Source organism: Pogona vitticeps, chromosome 2 (assembly GCF_051106095.1).
Source record: "Pogona vitticeps strain Pit_001003342236 chromosome 2, PviZW2.1, whole genome shotgun sequence".
Taxonomy (NCBI): domain Eukaryota; kingdom Metazoa; phylum Chordata; class Lepidosauria; order Squamata; family Agamidae; genus Pogona; species Pogona vitticeps.
In genome coordinates this window covers 158,652,577-158,669,884 of record NC_135784.1, presented here as the reverse complement: position 1 = coordinate 158,669,884, position 17,308 = coordinate 158,652,577, and the positions used below count along the sequence as shown (strand labels likewise).

The following is a 17,308-nucleotide window of genomic DNA, read 5'->3' as shown; positions in this document are numbered from 1 at the left end:
TTTCAAAGAAAAAAAAATGAAAGCCACAGCAATCTGCCTTATTCTTGCTTGAGGTTTGAGTAAATAGGAAAATAGTAAGGTCTGAAGATACTTCAGTGTTTCAAACTATGTTTTAAGAACTGTTAAAGGGATATTGGCAAGAATACAGGACTTGGGTATACACTGAAAGGTGAATTCTGGAGTTTATATGAGTCAGTGATTCATACTGAGAATGAAGATAACCTTCCAACTCCTTTTAAGATTGTAGGGTGAAACTAAGTGTTCTTGTAGGCCAGAGGTCGTCAACCCCCCAGTCCGGTCCATGGCCTGAGCCAGACTGGGCCACGATGACAGACCTCCCCCCCGCACGCACTCCCCTCCCCACAGCTTCTTTGCGCATGCATGCCACTGCTGGCGTTTGTGCTCCCCCACCCCTTCACACATGTGCCGGAGTGCCCACGCGAAGGGGTGGGTGGGTGAGCGGGCGGCCGGGCGTCCAGGTGCTCCTGCGTATGAGCAAAGGGGCGGGGGAGTGCTCACGGTGGTGCTGGTGCATTTGTGTGCACGCTCCCCCCACTTCGCACATGCACCCAAGATCGTGCACGCATGTGCCCGAGAGCGTGCCCGCGCCTGCGTGAGCGCGGGGTGTGTGCCCCCCTTCCTCAGAGGCTCAGCTGGTCCGTGGTCCCAAAACAGTTGGGGACTGCTGCTCTAGGCCAGGGATGCTAGCAAATCTTTGAGGCCGAGTCCCAAGGCTCAGTCTTTGGTATCAAGTTGCGAGTCCCAAGCCCCACGTCCCCTATTGAAAGCAAGCTCTTTTCCCCAGAAAAAAAAGGGAGGGGAAAAGGTGAGGTCCAAGTCACAAATCGAGTCCGAATCACAACAACCTGAGTTGAGTCACCAGTGAGACTGACGTCTGATCTGACGGCGAGTCCCATGATTTGAATCCTCATCGGTGCTCTAGACTGGGGGTTTGTGCTGCTGACAGTTAAGAGTCACTACAACTATTCTGATTTTTTTAAAAACTTAACTGGCTTTCTCTGATATTGGAAAAGGTGGAAGAAACAAAGAGAAAACGATAGCAGTACTTTAAATTGAAGGTGTCATCTTGATTTCCCTCAAGTGTTTGTGAATGAGACATGAGAAGACCACAGTAAAAGTGCTGAGGAAGTCAGCAATACAGTGACCATAATCCTACTGAGAAATACCACGCGTTTAAGGGAAATTGTGCAAGCAGCATTCACTCTTCTCTGGGATCTGTTGGGAACGTGGGTGTGTAACCCATGTGCACAACTGAGGTATGTTTAAGTGCATAAGAGACAGTCAAAATGATCGTACATACTGTACCTGTTACACATTTTTGTGTTTACACCAAGCAAGCCTAGTAGAATTCTGGCCAATTAATTTATATGTTGCAAGAAAGGCAGTATCTGTGTTATTCATGTAAACAGCTTGCTCTGTGGCTGAGCTACACTAATTTTTAATTTTTGATCCCATTTTTTGTATTGATCTACCATGCAATCCTATACATATCCACTCAAAGGTGAGCCCCAGTGAGGCTCAGATATGTATGTGCGTGCATGTGTGAGATGCCAGCCATAAAATATAATAAAGTTACTTTGCAGTCTCTATTCTATTTTTTATTCAGTACAAAGCTAAATTAAAGTGTGTGGCACTTTTATCCTCTGTGATGTTCATTTAAACAGTCTCCCTTTTGCTAGCACAGGAAAATTGACCTGAGAGAGAAAGAGAGGTGAATTTTAACTTTTGAAGTGACTATTTTTATGACTATTTCATTCTTCAAACAAGGCATGTTGGAGTTTAACGTACCTTATCCATTTTAAGAGATCAGCTTGTTTGTTCTTTGACCTTGACAATGGCTGTTAAAAAGAATAAGGCAGCAGTTTTTATGAGATTGGTATAAACGTTTGCCCATTGTAAGCATGCCCAATGTACAGCAAGGTGATGTGCCATGAAAATCTTAGGGACTATTATCTGTAGGTTATTAGGTAGAGAATAACCAATGGGAAGGTGTGAGGGTTTGACCTTTGGCTCCAAATTCAATTCAAAGAAATCAGTAGACCTGTGTAGTTTCAAAAGAGGTGCGGTGTTTATTGGGGAATTAAACAACAAACAAGTGTCCTCAAACATGATTACTAGTCTTTTCTCCTTCTGCCAACGGGTCTGAAAGGGGCTTCCATTCGTCGAACAGGAATGGGGTTTTATAACTATTGTCCCATGGTTCAGGGAGATCAACGGGGAGCCAGTCCTTTACGGTCTGCCTCGTCGAGCCTTCCAGCAGGGGCACAGTCTCCTCATCCAGATCGTCATCCCACAGGATCCGTCCGTCTGGGTCTCGGTTCTCCCAGGGTCCTCCCTGTAGTTCCTCCTCTTCATCTCTCTTACTCTCCATTCCAATCTTTCTCTCCTTTCCTCATTCCTTTTCCTCTCTCCATCTCCTTCTCCACTCCCTTGCCTCCGTTCCCCCCCCCCCCAGTAAGAGGGTCTAGGGGGAATCTCTGCTCTTCTGTAATCTGCCTCCTCCTTTGACACTCTCAATCTCTCCCATAATCCAGTCCAAGGATCCTGCATCCACACCCATTCCCAACTGGGCGGTAACTGCTCTTCCCTCCTCTCTACTTCTCCCGCCCCGGCTTCAAACTCCACCCTCCTTTTTCTCTCTCTTCCTGCCTTTTCTCCTTGAACCTCCCCTATCATCACTTTCTGCATATCTTCCATCAACTCCTCTATGACCTGTCTCCCACGGAGGTTCCCTGTAGGTTCTGGTGCGGGTCTGGGGCCCGCTTCCTTAGCTCTGTTGCTGAGGAGGGACGGCTCTCCAGCGAGTGGGGTACCCCTCTCACCCTCTGTCTCACAGAAGGATTCCTGGATTATTGAATTAAAATGCCTCTTTCTAATCCAAAAAGCTTTGGGTTCAGTGCCTGGAAATTTCCAGTCACAAACCAAATACTGCATAGCAGAACTGAGAACAGTGCTGCAAGAGTGAACAGTACTGCGCTGAGCAAAAAACAGTGATCTGATTGTATCAGGCAGCTTCGTATGATCAATGGCTTTTTAAGAGAGCCAACGCTGGTATGAGTCAGGCATTGTTGCTTATGATGTATACAATTGTTCCTCTGTTGTTGCTTGTAAATATGGCCTGTGTGAGCTGGGGATATGATTTAATGGCATTTCTGAGCAGGAGCATCAAAGTCACCCGAGGAGTTGTATTGCCTAAGTGTTTATAGATTCACAGTGCAATCCCACCTATCTTTTCTCACTCTCATGGGCTAGTATTATGTTCATATGAGTATAGAATATGCCATGGCAGTTTAATAAGGTTCCGGTTTTCTACGATCCTGCACACAACCAGCATCTCATAGATTACTGTGGTGCCTTCCCCAACTGGTGTTCTCCATTTGCAGATACTGAGTAGGATACTAGTCCTTGTATTTAATGGGCCTTCTTCCCCCCATGTATATGTGAATAGGCATTACCCCTACGGAAGGGTAAGGGGATAACTGCTTTGCTAATAGAGAAATTGTAAGCCTCATGCTAAGGTGTATGCAGAAACTAAAGTCTTTAGGCAGGAGCTGGCCATGTCCTCTTCTCATGCAGTATAGTCATTCAGTATGGAATGTGCAACCTCAGTGTGCAGAGGCAGTATACTTTGGAGTGTCTGATATGTTGGGGACAAGAAGCAAAGGGGGTCCATTGCACACATGTTCTGCTTGGGAGTTCAGGAAATAAACCTGAACTAGATGGCCTTCAGCTTTATCTGGCTTCCCAGTGACCTCCAAGAGCCAGACTTTTGTACTGACTCCTCCGGAGTCTAAATCTTGCTGATCATCTTAGAAAGATTAACTGTTCATAGTGATAATCAGGCAGCTGTGCACTTAAGCTTGGCCACAGCTCCTGGAGATCCTGTGCCACAGATCCCATGGGCTGATGCATGTTGTGGCAAATGGCAAACAGCAGCCCTTAGCCACAAGGACAACAACCAAAGAGAGCAGTTTTGTTGACAGGCCCTTAGTTCATGGCAGGCTTTGGCCACACATAGCATACCGTCAGTCAGTGGTGTCACCTGAGCTTCTGATGCTTGACATCACCTCTGCCGTTTTACCCCACCGTGGCAGCAGCACCAAAGGTTTTCCCAGTCTTTAGTGGTCTGTGGTAGACTGGGTCCACGTGGCACGGTAGGAAGCCTGACTATTCTGACAGAGATCTCTAATGGTGGAAGAGAACAAACTGGTACACCCTACATGTTTCATTAGCAATATTGATGATGAGCTTCATCACTGAGTTTGGAGTTCTGCTACAGCACTTCTGACTCCATTGCCAATGCCTAATGTTTCTTTTTTTAAAAAAAAACAGGGACTAGCCTTTACATCTAGAGCAGGTGTAGAGGGGGAGACTGAGGAGTGGGAGATGATGTGCTTTTTAAAATCGGATTCCAAGGGGAAAACCCAGCACAAAGTCATCTAAGTGTGCAGTTTTGAAAAATAATTGATGTTGACCTCTTTCATTTTAGCAATTGAACCAAAAATTGGGAGTGGGGGAAATGACAGAGCATTCTTCCCTTAGCTTCTTTGGCCCCCTCCCTCAATTTGGCAGACCTAACCATTGGAACTTTTGTTAGATACACAATTCATTTTAATAGCAAAGTAGATCTATGGATCCTAATGTCCTTTGGTGGTGGGAATATTAATAACAGCTGAATATCCTCAAGTTTGTGTACATGCACGCACGCACGCACGCGCACGCACGCACGCACACACACACACACACACACACACACACACACACACAGATGCATGTGTGCAACCCCAATCAAGTATTAAGAAGTTCTTTTTGTGTACATAACGAACTCCCATCCTGGCTGTTGCGCTGTTCTTCAGATGCACGCACGCACACACACCCTGCCTGTGCTCCTATAGTCCTCCGTAACCGGATCTGTTTGTACGTTTAAGATCAGCTCCAGTGTGCACAAACATCCTTTCAAAGTCTGTGTCTCCCTTCTGTACCCCCTCGTTACAACCTGTCATAGTCCTTGCCTTCTTCCCCCCTCCCCCGTTTCCAGCCTATGGTTTGCTTAATGCAAATTCCGGGCCGGGAGATGGGAAATCAGGTGGCAAGGTCAGGACTGCAGGGAGCTCTGTGTTCAGGCTCTTTTTCTCTCCCCACCCTCCTTTATTGATGAGTTTGGTTGAATTATGCATCCCAGTGGGCACCCCATATGATTCCTTGGCCCTTGGTTCCTTCTCCTAGCTGCTTCCCCAGTCTGATCAGTCAGGGCGTTTAAATCCCCAGCTTCCCACCTCAGCTGGGCTAGGGAGCTCATTACGGCGAAAGCGCCTCTCATCAGCTGTCAGTGCAGTGACAGGGGCCAGCGCACTGCTCCACTGAGCCCTTGGGTTGCATCAGAGATGGAGTGTGGGGGGGGGAGGAGGAGGAGAGTCTTCACACAGATGGGTCCGGGGACATGCAGAAGTATATACCTTTCTTCTCATGGCTATCTGTGTGTAGCACGTTTCATAGTAATACATTCAGCAAGCATGTTTCTCTGTGGTGTGGGTGTGCGTGTACTATGCTGACGTGTTGCACAGGTCTCCTTGTGCAGAGATGAGCATTGTTATAGATCCTTCCTAGCGTGAGAACAATAGCATAGTGCACAGATACATCACTCTCAAGATAGGGGAGTTTGCAGCCAGTACAGTATTATGTTTGAAATGGCCATCAGAGCCCACACAGGGGCTGTGGATTCATTCAGAAATTCACTGTTCATACCGAATATGATGCGAGTTGCATTCCAGCCCATAGCCTCCTCTTCTTTCCTTCCTTCCTCTGGTCCTACCTCTGCTGATCATTTTATGGTTCGCTGTGAAGCGGCTTAGTTTGGAAAGGGTTAGAGAGTGTTTTGGAAAAGGTGGCAGCACTCCAAAGTTCTCCTGAACAGGTAAAGAAATACAAAGATACCACAGCATTCAAAATACAAGAGTAGGCAATATCTTTATAGACCACTAAAACAATCACCATACAATCTGTGAGCTTTCGTGGCTCAGGACTATCCACTTTGTCAGGTCTGTACCAGTGTGAAGAACTTAAAGTCCAAAATTTCATGGCAAGGGGGGGTTTTGCTGGGAAAGTTACTCTTAGATGTCAAGTCCAAAAGGTCTTGGCAAAATGGAGTTCGCCAGGTACATCTCTCTTAGATGTAAGTCAGGAGAGATGCAGGCTGCATTAGGGCTTTTGTTTTCAAGTTATAGCTCAGGCAGCTGTGGATTGGATATCGCACTCCAGTTCTTCAAACAAAGAGCCACAGGCCTTGCACACACACACACACACACACACACACACACACACACACACACACACACACACACACACACACACACACACACACACACACACACACACACCCCTCCAACATGCTGCAGGGACGTATTTAATTTTGCATAGTTAGTTGCTTCTTTGTTCTCATTACCCCCTCCCTTTTTTTGTATCTGCAGAGATGCTCTAGTGCTAAACTAGTATATCAGTGCAATGGCAGAGATCAGCATGTTACAACTTCCATTTACAGTAATTGTATTCTATTGTTCCCCTTTTCAGTTGTTCCATAGCTCGTTGGCACTCTCTTGTTGCAGTGCATACACACAGCACAAGGTGGAGTCCTGTTCCACATTCCTTTCTTTTGCCATCCTACTCTCTACCAGAGATGTACCTCCACCTAAGCTGCACACATGATGCAGAACCATGACCAGACCCGACCAAAAGGCAATGTTATGAATGAACGGAGACTTGCTGATCCTCTCATTGTCCAATTATGCCTCTCCCCTCCCCCCGTTTTTACTTGAAGTAGTGACTAACAAAGCCCTACAAAGTTGGCCGAAAAAGTAACTTTTCTTGAGACCTGAATTTTGCCCACAAAACTTTCCACAATAATAAATTTGTTGGGCTCAATTCAGTTCTGGAATCAGCCTCACCGGACTCAAAGTTACTCATGAGAGAGATACTGCAAATTGGATTATTTATGTTTTATTTTATTTTATTTCTGGAATTTTATTCTAATCCTGGACAGTATGGCAAAAAATCTCTAATGGCTTTAGTAGAGAAAGGAAGAAAAAAGGATTTTAAAAATGTTTGTTTCCTGGAAGGACCCTGCGTGGATCAGTTGTACAACTCAGCTCCTAAAACGATAGCTGTTTTCCTTCCCTGGCAAGCTTTTGAGACTTACAAGTTTCTTCATCAAGCTGGGTGCTGCACTCTTTGGGGCACAGAAAAGAAACAAATAAGTTATATAAAAATACATCTTGGCTATTATTTCTGGACTTCTCTGTTTCTCTGCCACCCCACCCTAATCTCTGCCATTTGCTATCTGATAAAGGGATCACCTGGACTCGTTTTTGATATTTTTGTGCTCTTGAAAAAGAGTACTGCCACCCTTATTTTTTTGGATTTCTGTGCAAATATCTTTCTTTTTCTTATTTCAACCTTTTCTAGTTTTCTTTTTATTTACACAGATTATCTAATGCTATTTTACTTCCCCACTGGGTTTCTGTCCCCCTCCTTCCACTGCCCCACAGTAGTACCTGTCTCCGTTCTGTACCTGCACGCCTCTGCATCAAGCCAGGGGTTTCAGTCATCAGTGAATAGGGAATGAATTAAGAAATCCAGAAGGAAAAATAAACTTGGCTGTGCGTTTTGGACCCTTCTCTCCCCTGCCCCACCCCAATCTCTGCAGTGTGCAATATGATGGAGAGACAGACCTGCATGATGTGAAAGGGAGACTGCTTTGTCTCTTATACATACAAACATCACCTTTTTCTTTTTTTTCTTTCTTAAGATGCATTTCTTTGCCCTCTCACATCCATAAAAGATGCCTGTTCTTTCCTTGGCAAGCTTTTGAGTCCTTCAGGTGTCTTTATCAAGCCATCTACTGCTTTAATTGTGACACAGGGAAGACACCAGGAAGTTAAAAACAAACATATTGGCCGTTGTTTTCGGGGGGGGGGTGTTTCTCTGCCACGCACCCACCCCAACCTGATCAAGAGACCTCCAGGACTCAAAAACATGTCCAGTTTTGATATTTTAGTGCACTTAGAAAAACCCTTGTTTTTGATTTGGACCGACAGAGGTGTAAATAAGAGAAAACATTTAATAATGATGCAGTGATAGAGTGATCTGGTGGCAATCTCATCTATGTAAAAAAATTTAAAAAAATAAGAAAAATACGAAGGAAAGGAAAGAATGTAGGGGAGGATGTTCCCCTTGTCCTGCACATCCCGCCCAGCTGCAAGTGCAACTGAAACACCAACTAGAGACACGACCCCTGTCTTTACAAGAATGTATCACAACTTGCCACATGGGAAAAGCACTGTTCTCATGGTTCTGGCTTCGAAAAGTGGAAGCGCCCCACCCCACCCCCACCCAGCAGCTGAGGGGGAAAAAGTTCTTTTCTGCACAAAAAGGGCTGGACCAAATCGAATCAGCCTTTGTATCATGTGGACAGTAAAAAACAACAACCCAAAACTTCAGATCTTGTGGGATATGACCATGTAGTTCCGCTCTTGATTGATCCCGGTAGCAAATCATTTGTAGTGGTTTTCTGCACCATGCTGTAGTTGAGGGTGTTCAGCCCTTCATGCAAACACAGATGGTTCATGCAGGCCACCCATGCAAAACTGCTTTTTATTAATCCTCTTTCCTAAATGGCTCCTGAGAGGAGGGCTGAGAAGAAACGTGTCACTATGGATGACAGAAGAAATGCAGAGAAATGCTCAGGGGAGTCCCTCCCTGCTGCAGAGGAGTTGTCAGCCCAGGTTGCTAAGAGCCCTCAAGGGTACCAGGTATTTGTGAATATAGGACTGGAGAGAGAGAGAGAGAGAGACAGAGACAGAGACAGACAGAGAGAGAGAGAGTATTTCATGTTGTGAGCTGGCAGAGGTGGTGTGGATTGTGTGTGTGTGTGTGTGTGTGTGTGTGTGTGTGTATTTCATGTTGTGAGCCGGCAGAGGTGGTGTGTGTGTGTGTGTGTGTGTGTGTGTGTGTGTGTGTGTGTGTGTGTTTCATGTTGTGAGCCGGCAGAGGTGGTGTGGATTTCTTTTCTGTGGCTGGCTGTAGTCTCCACACCTCAGGCCACAGGTAGGCGCATGCCATTCGCTTAGTAACTGTGGTATGATTATAGCACCAAACTGGGATTCAGGAATTTCGGCTTTTAGACCCCAATGAGCCATGTGCGATTTGAGGCCTGTCATGCTCTCTTGGCCTGACCTACCTCACGAAGCTGTTGCAAGGATAAGAAGAAGGGGGAAAAAACACACCATATATAAGCCATTTTAAGCTCATCGGAGGAAAGGTGTAATATAAATGTCACAAATTAATACCAAGAACAACAATAATAATGGTTTTTGGCTAAAACTTGTATTGGTTATATAAAACCAGTCAATGTTTTAATAATGTTGATTGACTGTGCCTGGTATTTTAGTATAATAATAATAATAATAATAATAATAATAATAATAATAATAATAATAATAATAATAATAATAATAATAATAATAATAATAATAATAATAATAATAATAATAATAATAATTTGGGAGTGTTTCTCCATAGTAGGGACAGCTTCACATATGTGACAAAGAGGCCCTGCTCATGAAAACCCACCCTGCAATGCGTGTGTTAGTCTTTTACAGAGACAAATGGCTGCCCATCTGGAACTGAACACTGAGTTTATCCTCTTGTGCTTTTTATTCCTTCTTGCCACTCTGAATACTTGACACAAGATCTGCAGCTCTGTCTGTGTGTGTGTGTGTGTGTGTACGTGTACACACACACACTACAGAGGTGGGAACTTTTGAGTGCTCCTCTACCTCCCCTCCACCCCCTGAAGTGATGGCTGACGGGGCTACCTTGATGGCAATGAAGTAGGTAGCGTGTATCCACCTCCTTCTTTATTTCACTGCAGGTACAGAGCTTAACTGACAGAGGTCTCTTTTGTATTGTGGGGAAATAAGAAGAAAGACCTGTGCCTGTGGTAGGAACTCAGAAAGATCCAAAGCCATTCTTAGGTTGCCGTCACTGTATGCTAAAGCACATAGCCACAAACATGAAACGAAAAAAGGGGGGAAAGAAAGGAAAGAGGTCAAGAAAGATTGTGAAAAAACTGAGTCAAGGCCTGTGCTTGTTTGGAGCTTGCTTGAGACTGTGGTCGTAAAAGGGTTCAGTAGCAACCTCAGGGGTATTCGGGGGGGTGGGGGGGGGAGGGCAGGGATGCATCTCATAAAGGATTACACTTCAGCATGGGGAACCATGAAGGTGTAAAGACACATGCAGAAAGGGCCTGTGGTTCTGTGGGAGGCTTTGCTCTTGGGAACCAGGTGCCTATGTGCATGCAAGTATATCTAGGATTTTATATGCATGCAAATTAATGTTTTACTGCTTGGTAAATACCAGTATTTGCATTCAGCAGCAAATGTGATGCTAGTTGAACTGATACCAGCAAAAAAGAGAATGTGATTTTAAAAAACAAACCAGTAACTCACAGTATTTTTATTTAACTGATAAAACACAGATTCTCTTAATTTAAAGACACAGAGCCATGTGGTCCCGGTGGCATTCACGTTCCAGGCTGCAAAGCCACCCCAGTGCTGAGTTGACAGCCATGCCTGGGGGCCTCTCTGGCAGCTCTCTGTCTACAACATGTACTAGGCACTGGCCAGAGATCCTCAGTGGATTTGAAAAATGCTAACACAAGTTGAGGCATGGAGTGGGGGAGCTGTGCGAAACAGCAAGGCTGCAGTGGGGCCCAGGCAGCAGCGATTAGCAACTGTAGGATCCTTTCTCTGCCCTTCAAAAGGGCAAGGACTGGAAGAGATGGAGGAAAGCAACCTGGGTCGGAATAAGGAGGAGAATATACATACCATGGTAACATGAATGTGGAAAGGAATAGTACAGACTAGGCTTGTGCTCAAATACATGCACGCTTGTGTACATATGTGTATTTGCAAATTATAGATTCGCGTGCTCTACAAAGCTATGTGTGCAGCCATGCACAAATAAATGTGCGCATGTTATATGTGATACACATTTAAATGTACAATTTTATATGTGTGCTTATGCATGATTTCCTGTTCTTTTACTCCATACTTTCAACCCAGGCATGTATGTTTCGGAGTTCAGACGCATACCTGTAAGAAGTGCCAACCTGTGCCCATCTTGGATCTCTATGTAGAGAGATGTTATGCCTTTGTGAGCTCCACTCCAGGTGGGCACACCTGTCTGGATGTCCTAGGCTGGAAAAATCCCAGAGTAACCACAAATAATTTTTAAAAGGATTGTTTTATTTGTTTGCATTTGGGGATGTGAAATTGAATCATGAATCCATCCTACCACAGGGCAGATTTGGACCTGGTTTTGGCTCTATACAACTGGAGCTCTCCCCCCCCCCACACACACACATACACAACCTGCAGGTGTACATTTACACAGAGCTTAGATAAGGTGCCAATCTGTCCTTACAATCTGGGGACAGATTGTATTTGTCTTCAGTGAGGAAGGGACGGTCACTCTCGAATGGGCCTCCTCAGCCACACTAGACGCTGTTCCAAGACATCTATTCAGAGGACGTTACCATAGTCTCTCGAGACTGAAGGATGCTTGCACTTAGATAAGGTGCATTTTTATGCCAGATCTCCCAAAATCTCCTGACTGGCCATGCTGTCTGAAGAGTTCCAGGACATGCAGCCCAAAAGTTCAGTACTCCTAGCTCTGCGTTTATAGTCGTGTCCCTGTGGGCACTCACATACGTAGTCATGTTCTAGAGTATCAGCTCACCCCACATAAATTGCAGCTCAGCAGTAGTAGCGGCGTCACCGTAACACACACACACACATCTGTAAGTATACTGTATGTATGGATAGCTAATGAAAATGCAGGCATTCCACGTTCATATTTCAATGCAGGAACATAGTGGTATCTGTGAACAGTTGCACCTTTGGAAAAGACATTTGCAGAATTATGGAAGTACAGAGAAGCAGGACTGAAGCAGGCTTTTTCATTTCTTTTGCCATTCGGCAGAAGCTGTAGCTAGGCAGACCTACACTGGGAATATGGTGTTGCCTTTTCGCCTTTTCCTTCTGTACGTTGAGTGCTAGACCCTGATGCAAGGGGAGGCAGAGCTTTATGTGTGAGAGTGGAGTGTAAGCTGTGAGGGGCGCCTCATGTCCTCTTGCCTTGGCCACGCATTAAAGAGAATTGGTTGCATTAATTTTCATTGACAGAAGTATAGTTTTAAATACTTTTCAAAAATGCCTGGGTTGCATCACTACCAAGAATGTTTTGCTGTCTGAATTATGTCCTTCCAGCTAATAAGATCCAGCACTTAATTAATTCAGATGCCAATGTTTGCTTTCATCTGTCTCTCCCCGCCCCCCCCAACTAGAGGTTGCTCTATTCTGCCTCATGGTATGGCTGTTTGAGATGGCATCTGAAATTATATTGTGTATACAAAATGAGTTTGTGGTGTTGCAGTGGCATTCTTGAGGTGTTATTTGTTTGGGGGGGATGAATGGCAGTGGCCATTCTGACATTGTAATATGATTGTTGATGCTAAGGTAGTGGTATGTATTGGTGGGCATTCGTGGGAAGTGGGGCATACCCAAAATCTGATTATGACGGTGTTTTTGTGGTTTGGGGAAGGTATGGTTGATATGGTCTAGAATATACTATGACAGTCAGAGTGAACAGGGAGTTGTATATTGCAATGGTGTGGCTGTTTAGAAAAATTGGAGGGCGTCAGAACTTGGGAAAGTTACTTTTCAGGACTATAGTGCCCAGAATCCCTCTTCCACCCTGGCCAGTTGGGTGTTCTGAGAACTATAATTGAAAAAAGTAACTTTCCCAACTTTTAGGGGGGCTCTGGTGGTTTTCTGCACTTTTTCAGGTTTCATCAGCTATTAACATTTTAATAGCAGGAATGGTAACAGCACAGGAAGTCTCTCTGGAGCGCCCTGCCAGGCAGTTTATTAAGTCACCTTCTCTGTTGCAGGGCGGGTCACCACCGCTCACCACTCATGGTACAAAGGTCTATGTCAGAGACCAATCCATTTTTTCAGTGTCACCAAACAGGATGGCTGTAATGAGATATTTACATAAAGGTGCTACATCCCCGATTTAGCTCAGGTAAAGGTTTATACAGATGCTCGGTCTATATCTTCATGCAGATGAACTAAGTAGAGTCCCCGCGGGCAACTGCCTTGCCAACCCGTGGACACCTGTGCAAACGCAGGGGGAAACCAGGTTTGAAATCCGCCTTTTGTACAACCATTTGATGGAGGGAGCCCAGGAACCAGAGAGAACGGATTGAGTTTCCTCCCCCTGTTTAAAAGGTGCAGGCAAAATCTGAGGAAACTCCTGCCACAAGCATGCAAAGCATGCACAGAGTTTTTATTATGTAATTCTGCCCAGCTGCTGAGACAGAACACCATCCGAGTCTGGAAACTGCCCCTTCCTGTCATTACAATCTTGCCGGCAGAAACACAAAACTCCTGTGGAAGGTAGGAATGGAGATCTAACAAGGAGTGCCTCCTCAGCTCTTATCTCCCCCTAAGAAAGCCTTGTTGTTGTTTTCCGTTGGATAAAAAGCTATGGGCTTTTTCTACTGCATATGTTTGTAATCTGTAGATACATGGCCTCACCGCTCACCAGCTGGCCTGTGGAAAAGGTACTGTATGTGCGAGGCACCTGGAGCTAGCACAGTGCAATTACGGGGCAGAGCTAGGACCAAGAGACCCAGATTTAAAGCCCCACACTAGGTTATGAAGCTCACTGTGTGGCTTGCCTTTTACCTCAAACTACCTTGCAAGATTGCTTTGAAGAGCAAATGGAGACAAGATACATCCCTTTACCTCTCTTGAGCTTGCTGGAGGAAAGGTGATCTATCAGATATAATAAATAAAGCCATTCTTGTGACTGCTGATTGCTCAGAGGTTGAGGGAAGTACTAATGAAACGGCCTCTCTACAAGTCTTTGCCCCTTAGAATTGTCCAGGGGAGGGGGTCATACAGGAAGCATATCCCCCCTAACCTTCACGCCACCTGGATTTTGCCTCATTTTGATGTTACTGCTTTTACTGACCAGGGCTCCCCACCCATGATTGATATTATATTACCCTGTATCCACCCCCTCCCTGATTTCCCCCATGCACCATAAACCCATACATCTACCCCCCCCCAAGCATTGTAGTGAGGCAAGGGTGGGCAGGGGGCCTTGGAATTGTTGCCACCTCCCCAGAGTTTTTCTGTTCCAATCCTTTGTGGGTCGGAACTTGCAGGAGAGATTTCCCCCCCTCCCCCGCCAGAGATCCAGGGAGGTGGTAAAGCCAAGGAGAGTAAAAGCTGGCCCAAAGGGGGAAAGGTTTCGGGTAGGTAGGCAAAGTAGAGGGGGTTGGGGGGGGGAAACAGAAGCCAGGAAGCGGGCTCAGTCCGGATAGATGATGAACCCAGAGAAGGTGCTGTACTTGTTGGTGTTCCCACCGTGCACCTTCCCTCCATCCAGCTTGATGAAGACTTCGTCTCCCACGTCCAGGTGCAGGATCACACTGTTGCTCGCATAATCGTAGTTTTGGTCAGCATCCTGTGCAATAGCACTGGCCCGGACCTGGAGGAGAGGAAAAAAAGCAGGCAGTAGGCAAGGGGAACCGACGGAGGGCAGTGAAGGTAGTGTTGAATGCAATTAAAATCAAACCTGCTTCATCCTAAAAGGAACAGAAACTGGCGCATCCTGTTAGCATCCGGTCTTAGAAAGCTGTCTCAATTAAAAAAAAAAGTCTGAGGCTTTATTAAAGGAGTGTTGCTCGGTTTGTCCCGAATGTAGAGCCCAAGGGGGTCGTGCTGGAGTTGTCACATCTCAAAAGCTCTGTTCCATGTGGGCTATGAGGAAGTGTCGGGAGAGGAAGCCCTGATGTTATCAGAGGTAAACAGCAAGGCTTCCCCTGCATCAGTCAGGACAGAAGAACAGTTTATGAAACGGGTCATTCCTAGTAGCCCTTTGCAGGAACTCGCTGAGGGTACTTGACTCCCAAAGGAATGCATTGGAGTTCCCAGTCAGGTGCATTGATCTTGGTCACAGTGTGCATCTTGAGTAGTCTAAACACCATTCCAGAGATCTGCTTACCTCCATTTAAATTGACAATAAGGTGTACAGCAATTGTATAACTAGGACATCTTCTCATCTAAAGAAACTAGATTCTGCAACCTAAATGTGTAGTTGCTGTGTGCTGTCAAGTTGTTTCCAATTTATGGTGATTGTAACAGGGTTTTCAGGGTATGTGAGATGTTTAAAAAGTGGTTTACCATTGCCACCATCCTGTTTTCAAGACTTATTGGGATTTGAACCCTGGCCTCCTGAATCCTAGTCCAACACTCTAGCTACTACACTGCACTGGCTCTCACAAGTTAAAAATAAAACATATCAAATAGAGCTGTTTTTCAGAATCCACCCTCCTGGCTGTACAGATGTGCTAGTAGCACTGTGATACCCTGCGTGCTTGGATTTGTTCTCAAACTGTTTCCAAAGGAGTAGTCCCCATTAGTCTGTGTCAGCATGTTGGCAAAAAAAAGAAGAGAAAGAGAGAGTAAATGACGAGGAAACTCAAAATTTTAGCACTTTTAAGACTAGCAGCAAAGATGGGCAGAAACCGCTGGTTCGGTAGTTCAGTGTGGTTTGCTTCCTGGCTGAACAGCTGATCCGCAGCTTGTCGTCCCACTCCCCCCAGCGGGTGCCCACTCAGAGACATTCGTGCCCATCTCTTAACTAGCAGGTTGATTTCAGGGACAGTTTTCATGGATCAAAATCCACTTCTTCAGACCTCTCACCACCATGGAATAGATACAGGAGACACATACCTGTACTCCCTGTGTCCGGAGATGTGGCTTTCAGTGTGAAAGCTCACACTGAAATAAATTGGTTAGTCTTAAAAGTGCTACCCCTTCCTGGATGCACGCCTTAGTGTGGTAAAGGGGTTTGAGTGTGTCAGAGAAGCTGGGAGCGATGCCATCAGGAGACCAAACTCCATTATACATTGGAGGCATGACACAGCAACACAAAAGGGCTACAGTATTTTGCCACCTCCTCACCCCCCCCCCCGCTTTTCTTTGGCCAACTTCTTGAACAGCTGCCTGGAAGCTGTCAGCACCTGGGAGGTTCATCTTTTCAGCAGTTGTGGACCTTTGGTTGAACCAGACAGTACAGTAAACAGGCCATCAGAAGCAGACTGGAACTCTGATGTCAGCCTCTAATAGGATCTTGCCTCAAGCCACCCATTAGCTTCCTTTTGTTTTGTAATTAGTCACCAGGAGGAAAAAAAACACTTTGCATGTCTGCTTGCACATCTGGCAGTGAAAATGCCTTTCTCCTTAATCTGCCTTGCTTTTGAAAAACAAACAGGAGCACCCACAAGATCAAGACACTGAGTTCTGTTCCAGGTACAAGACTGGGGCACTAATATGATCCTAGACCCACTCCTTCAAGATGCCTGCCTTCATATCCTGAGCAGCCATAATTTCCCCGTTCTATCCTGATCTGTGAGTAGGTTTCTAGGAACACTGGTGCTTGAAGCTTCCTCCTGGGATCCTTTTTGCTACATCCCCCTGAGAATCCCAGGCTCCTTATCTGCGCATTGGTGCAGGATGATGACAGATGACAAGATTAACTATTCAATCTGGCTGTTCTACAGGCTTTCCAGTTTGCATGACAAGAGATCTAAGCCAGAATTGCTGTCCCCTGCCTCAACAGCCTGAGGCTGCAACCTTCCGCACCTAGAATCAAGTTTTATGCAGTTCTATGCACTTAATTCTGAGTGAGCATCCAGAGGAGTGACCAGGTGGCACATCTGTTAAGGCATCTCCTTCAGGGTGGAGAGAGAAGGCAAACTTTGAACTGGTGCCAAGAACTGGGAACACCGTTTTAGGATCCTTTTCAGGAGTATCAGAATATGTATCAGATAAGGGTACATTTGCCCAAGAGTTCAAACTGCCTAAGGGTAGTTTGTGCTGTGCCAGCATTCTCTCCCCCCAGCCATTTTCCCACCAGATTTCTTGGCAGCCTTAATAGTCATCACCATGCCTGTTGCTTTGCTACTTTCTTTTCTGCAGTGGTGTGATTAAAGCCTTCTTTCAACAGATAGCGTTGATCAGCAGACAGCCCTTGCCTGGGCAAGCCAACCCACTGGCTTCAGAGAGTCTTTTCTGACTTATAAATAAAGCATGAAGAAAGATTAAAACGGCCAAGGCTGTTTACCTAAGTGAGAAGGCAATTAAGAGGAGACTTG

The 17,308-nt window shown here is 45.6% G+C and overlaps 1 protein-coding gene and 1 long non-coding RNA gene across 2 annotated transcripts in view; both read right to left on the bottom strand.

Annotated features, from left to right (window-relative positions):
• Nucleotides 1-1,198: 1,198 nt before the first annotated feature.
• On the bottom strand, nt 1,199-3,021 carry LOC144586642 (uncharacterized). Its single transcript, XR_013541570.1, has 2 exons — nt 2,137-3,021; nt 1,199-1,859 (listed from the first exon to the last, which is right to left on the bottom strand). It is a non-coding gene; the product is annotated as an uncharacterized LOC144586642 (long non-coding RNA).
• An 8,279-nt stretch (nt 3,022-11,300) lies between these two features.
• The window catches only part of C1QL4 (complement C1q like 4), a 35,056-nt gene continuing 29,048 nt past the window's right edge, over nt 11,301-17,308 (bottom strand). Inside the window, exon 2 of the mRNA XM_020783165.3 lies at nt 11,301-14,637. Within this exon, the coding sequence (XP_020638824.1) occupies nt 14,458-14,637 (180 nt within the window). The 3' untranslated portion in view covers nt 11,301-14,457. The remainder of the gene's footprint in view (nt 14,638-17,308) is intronic.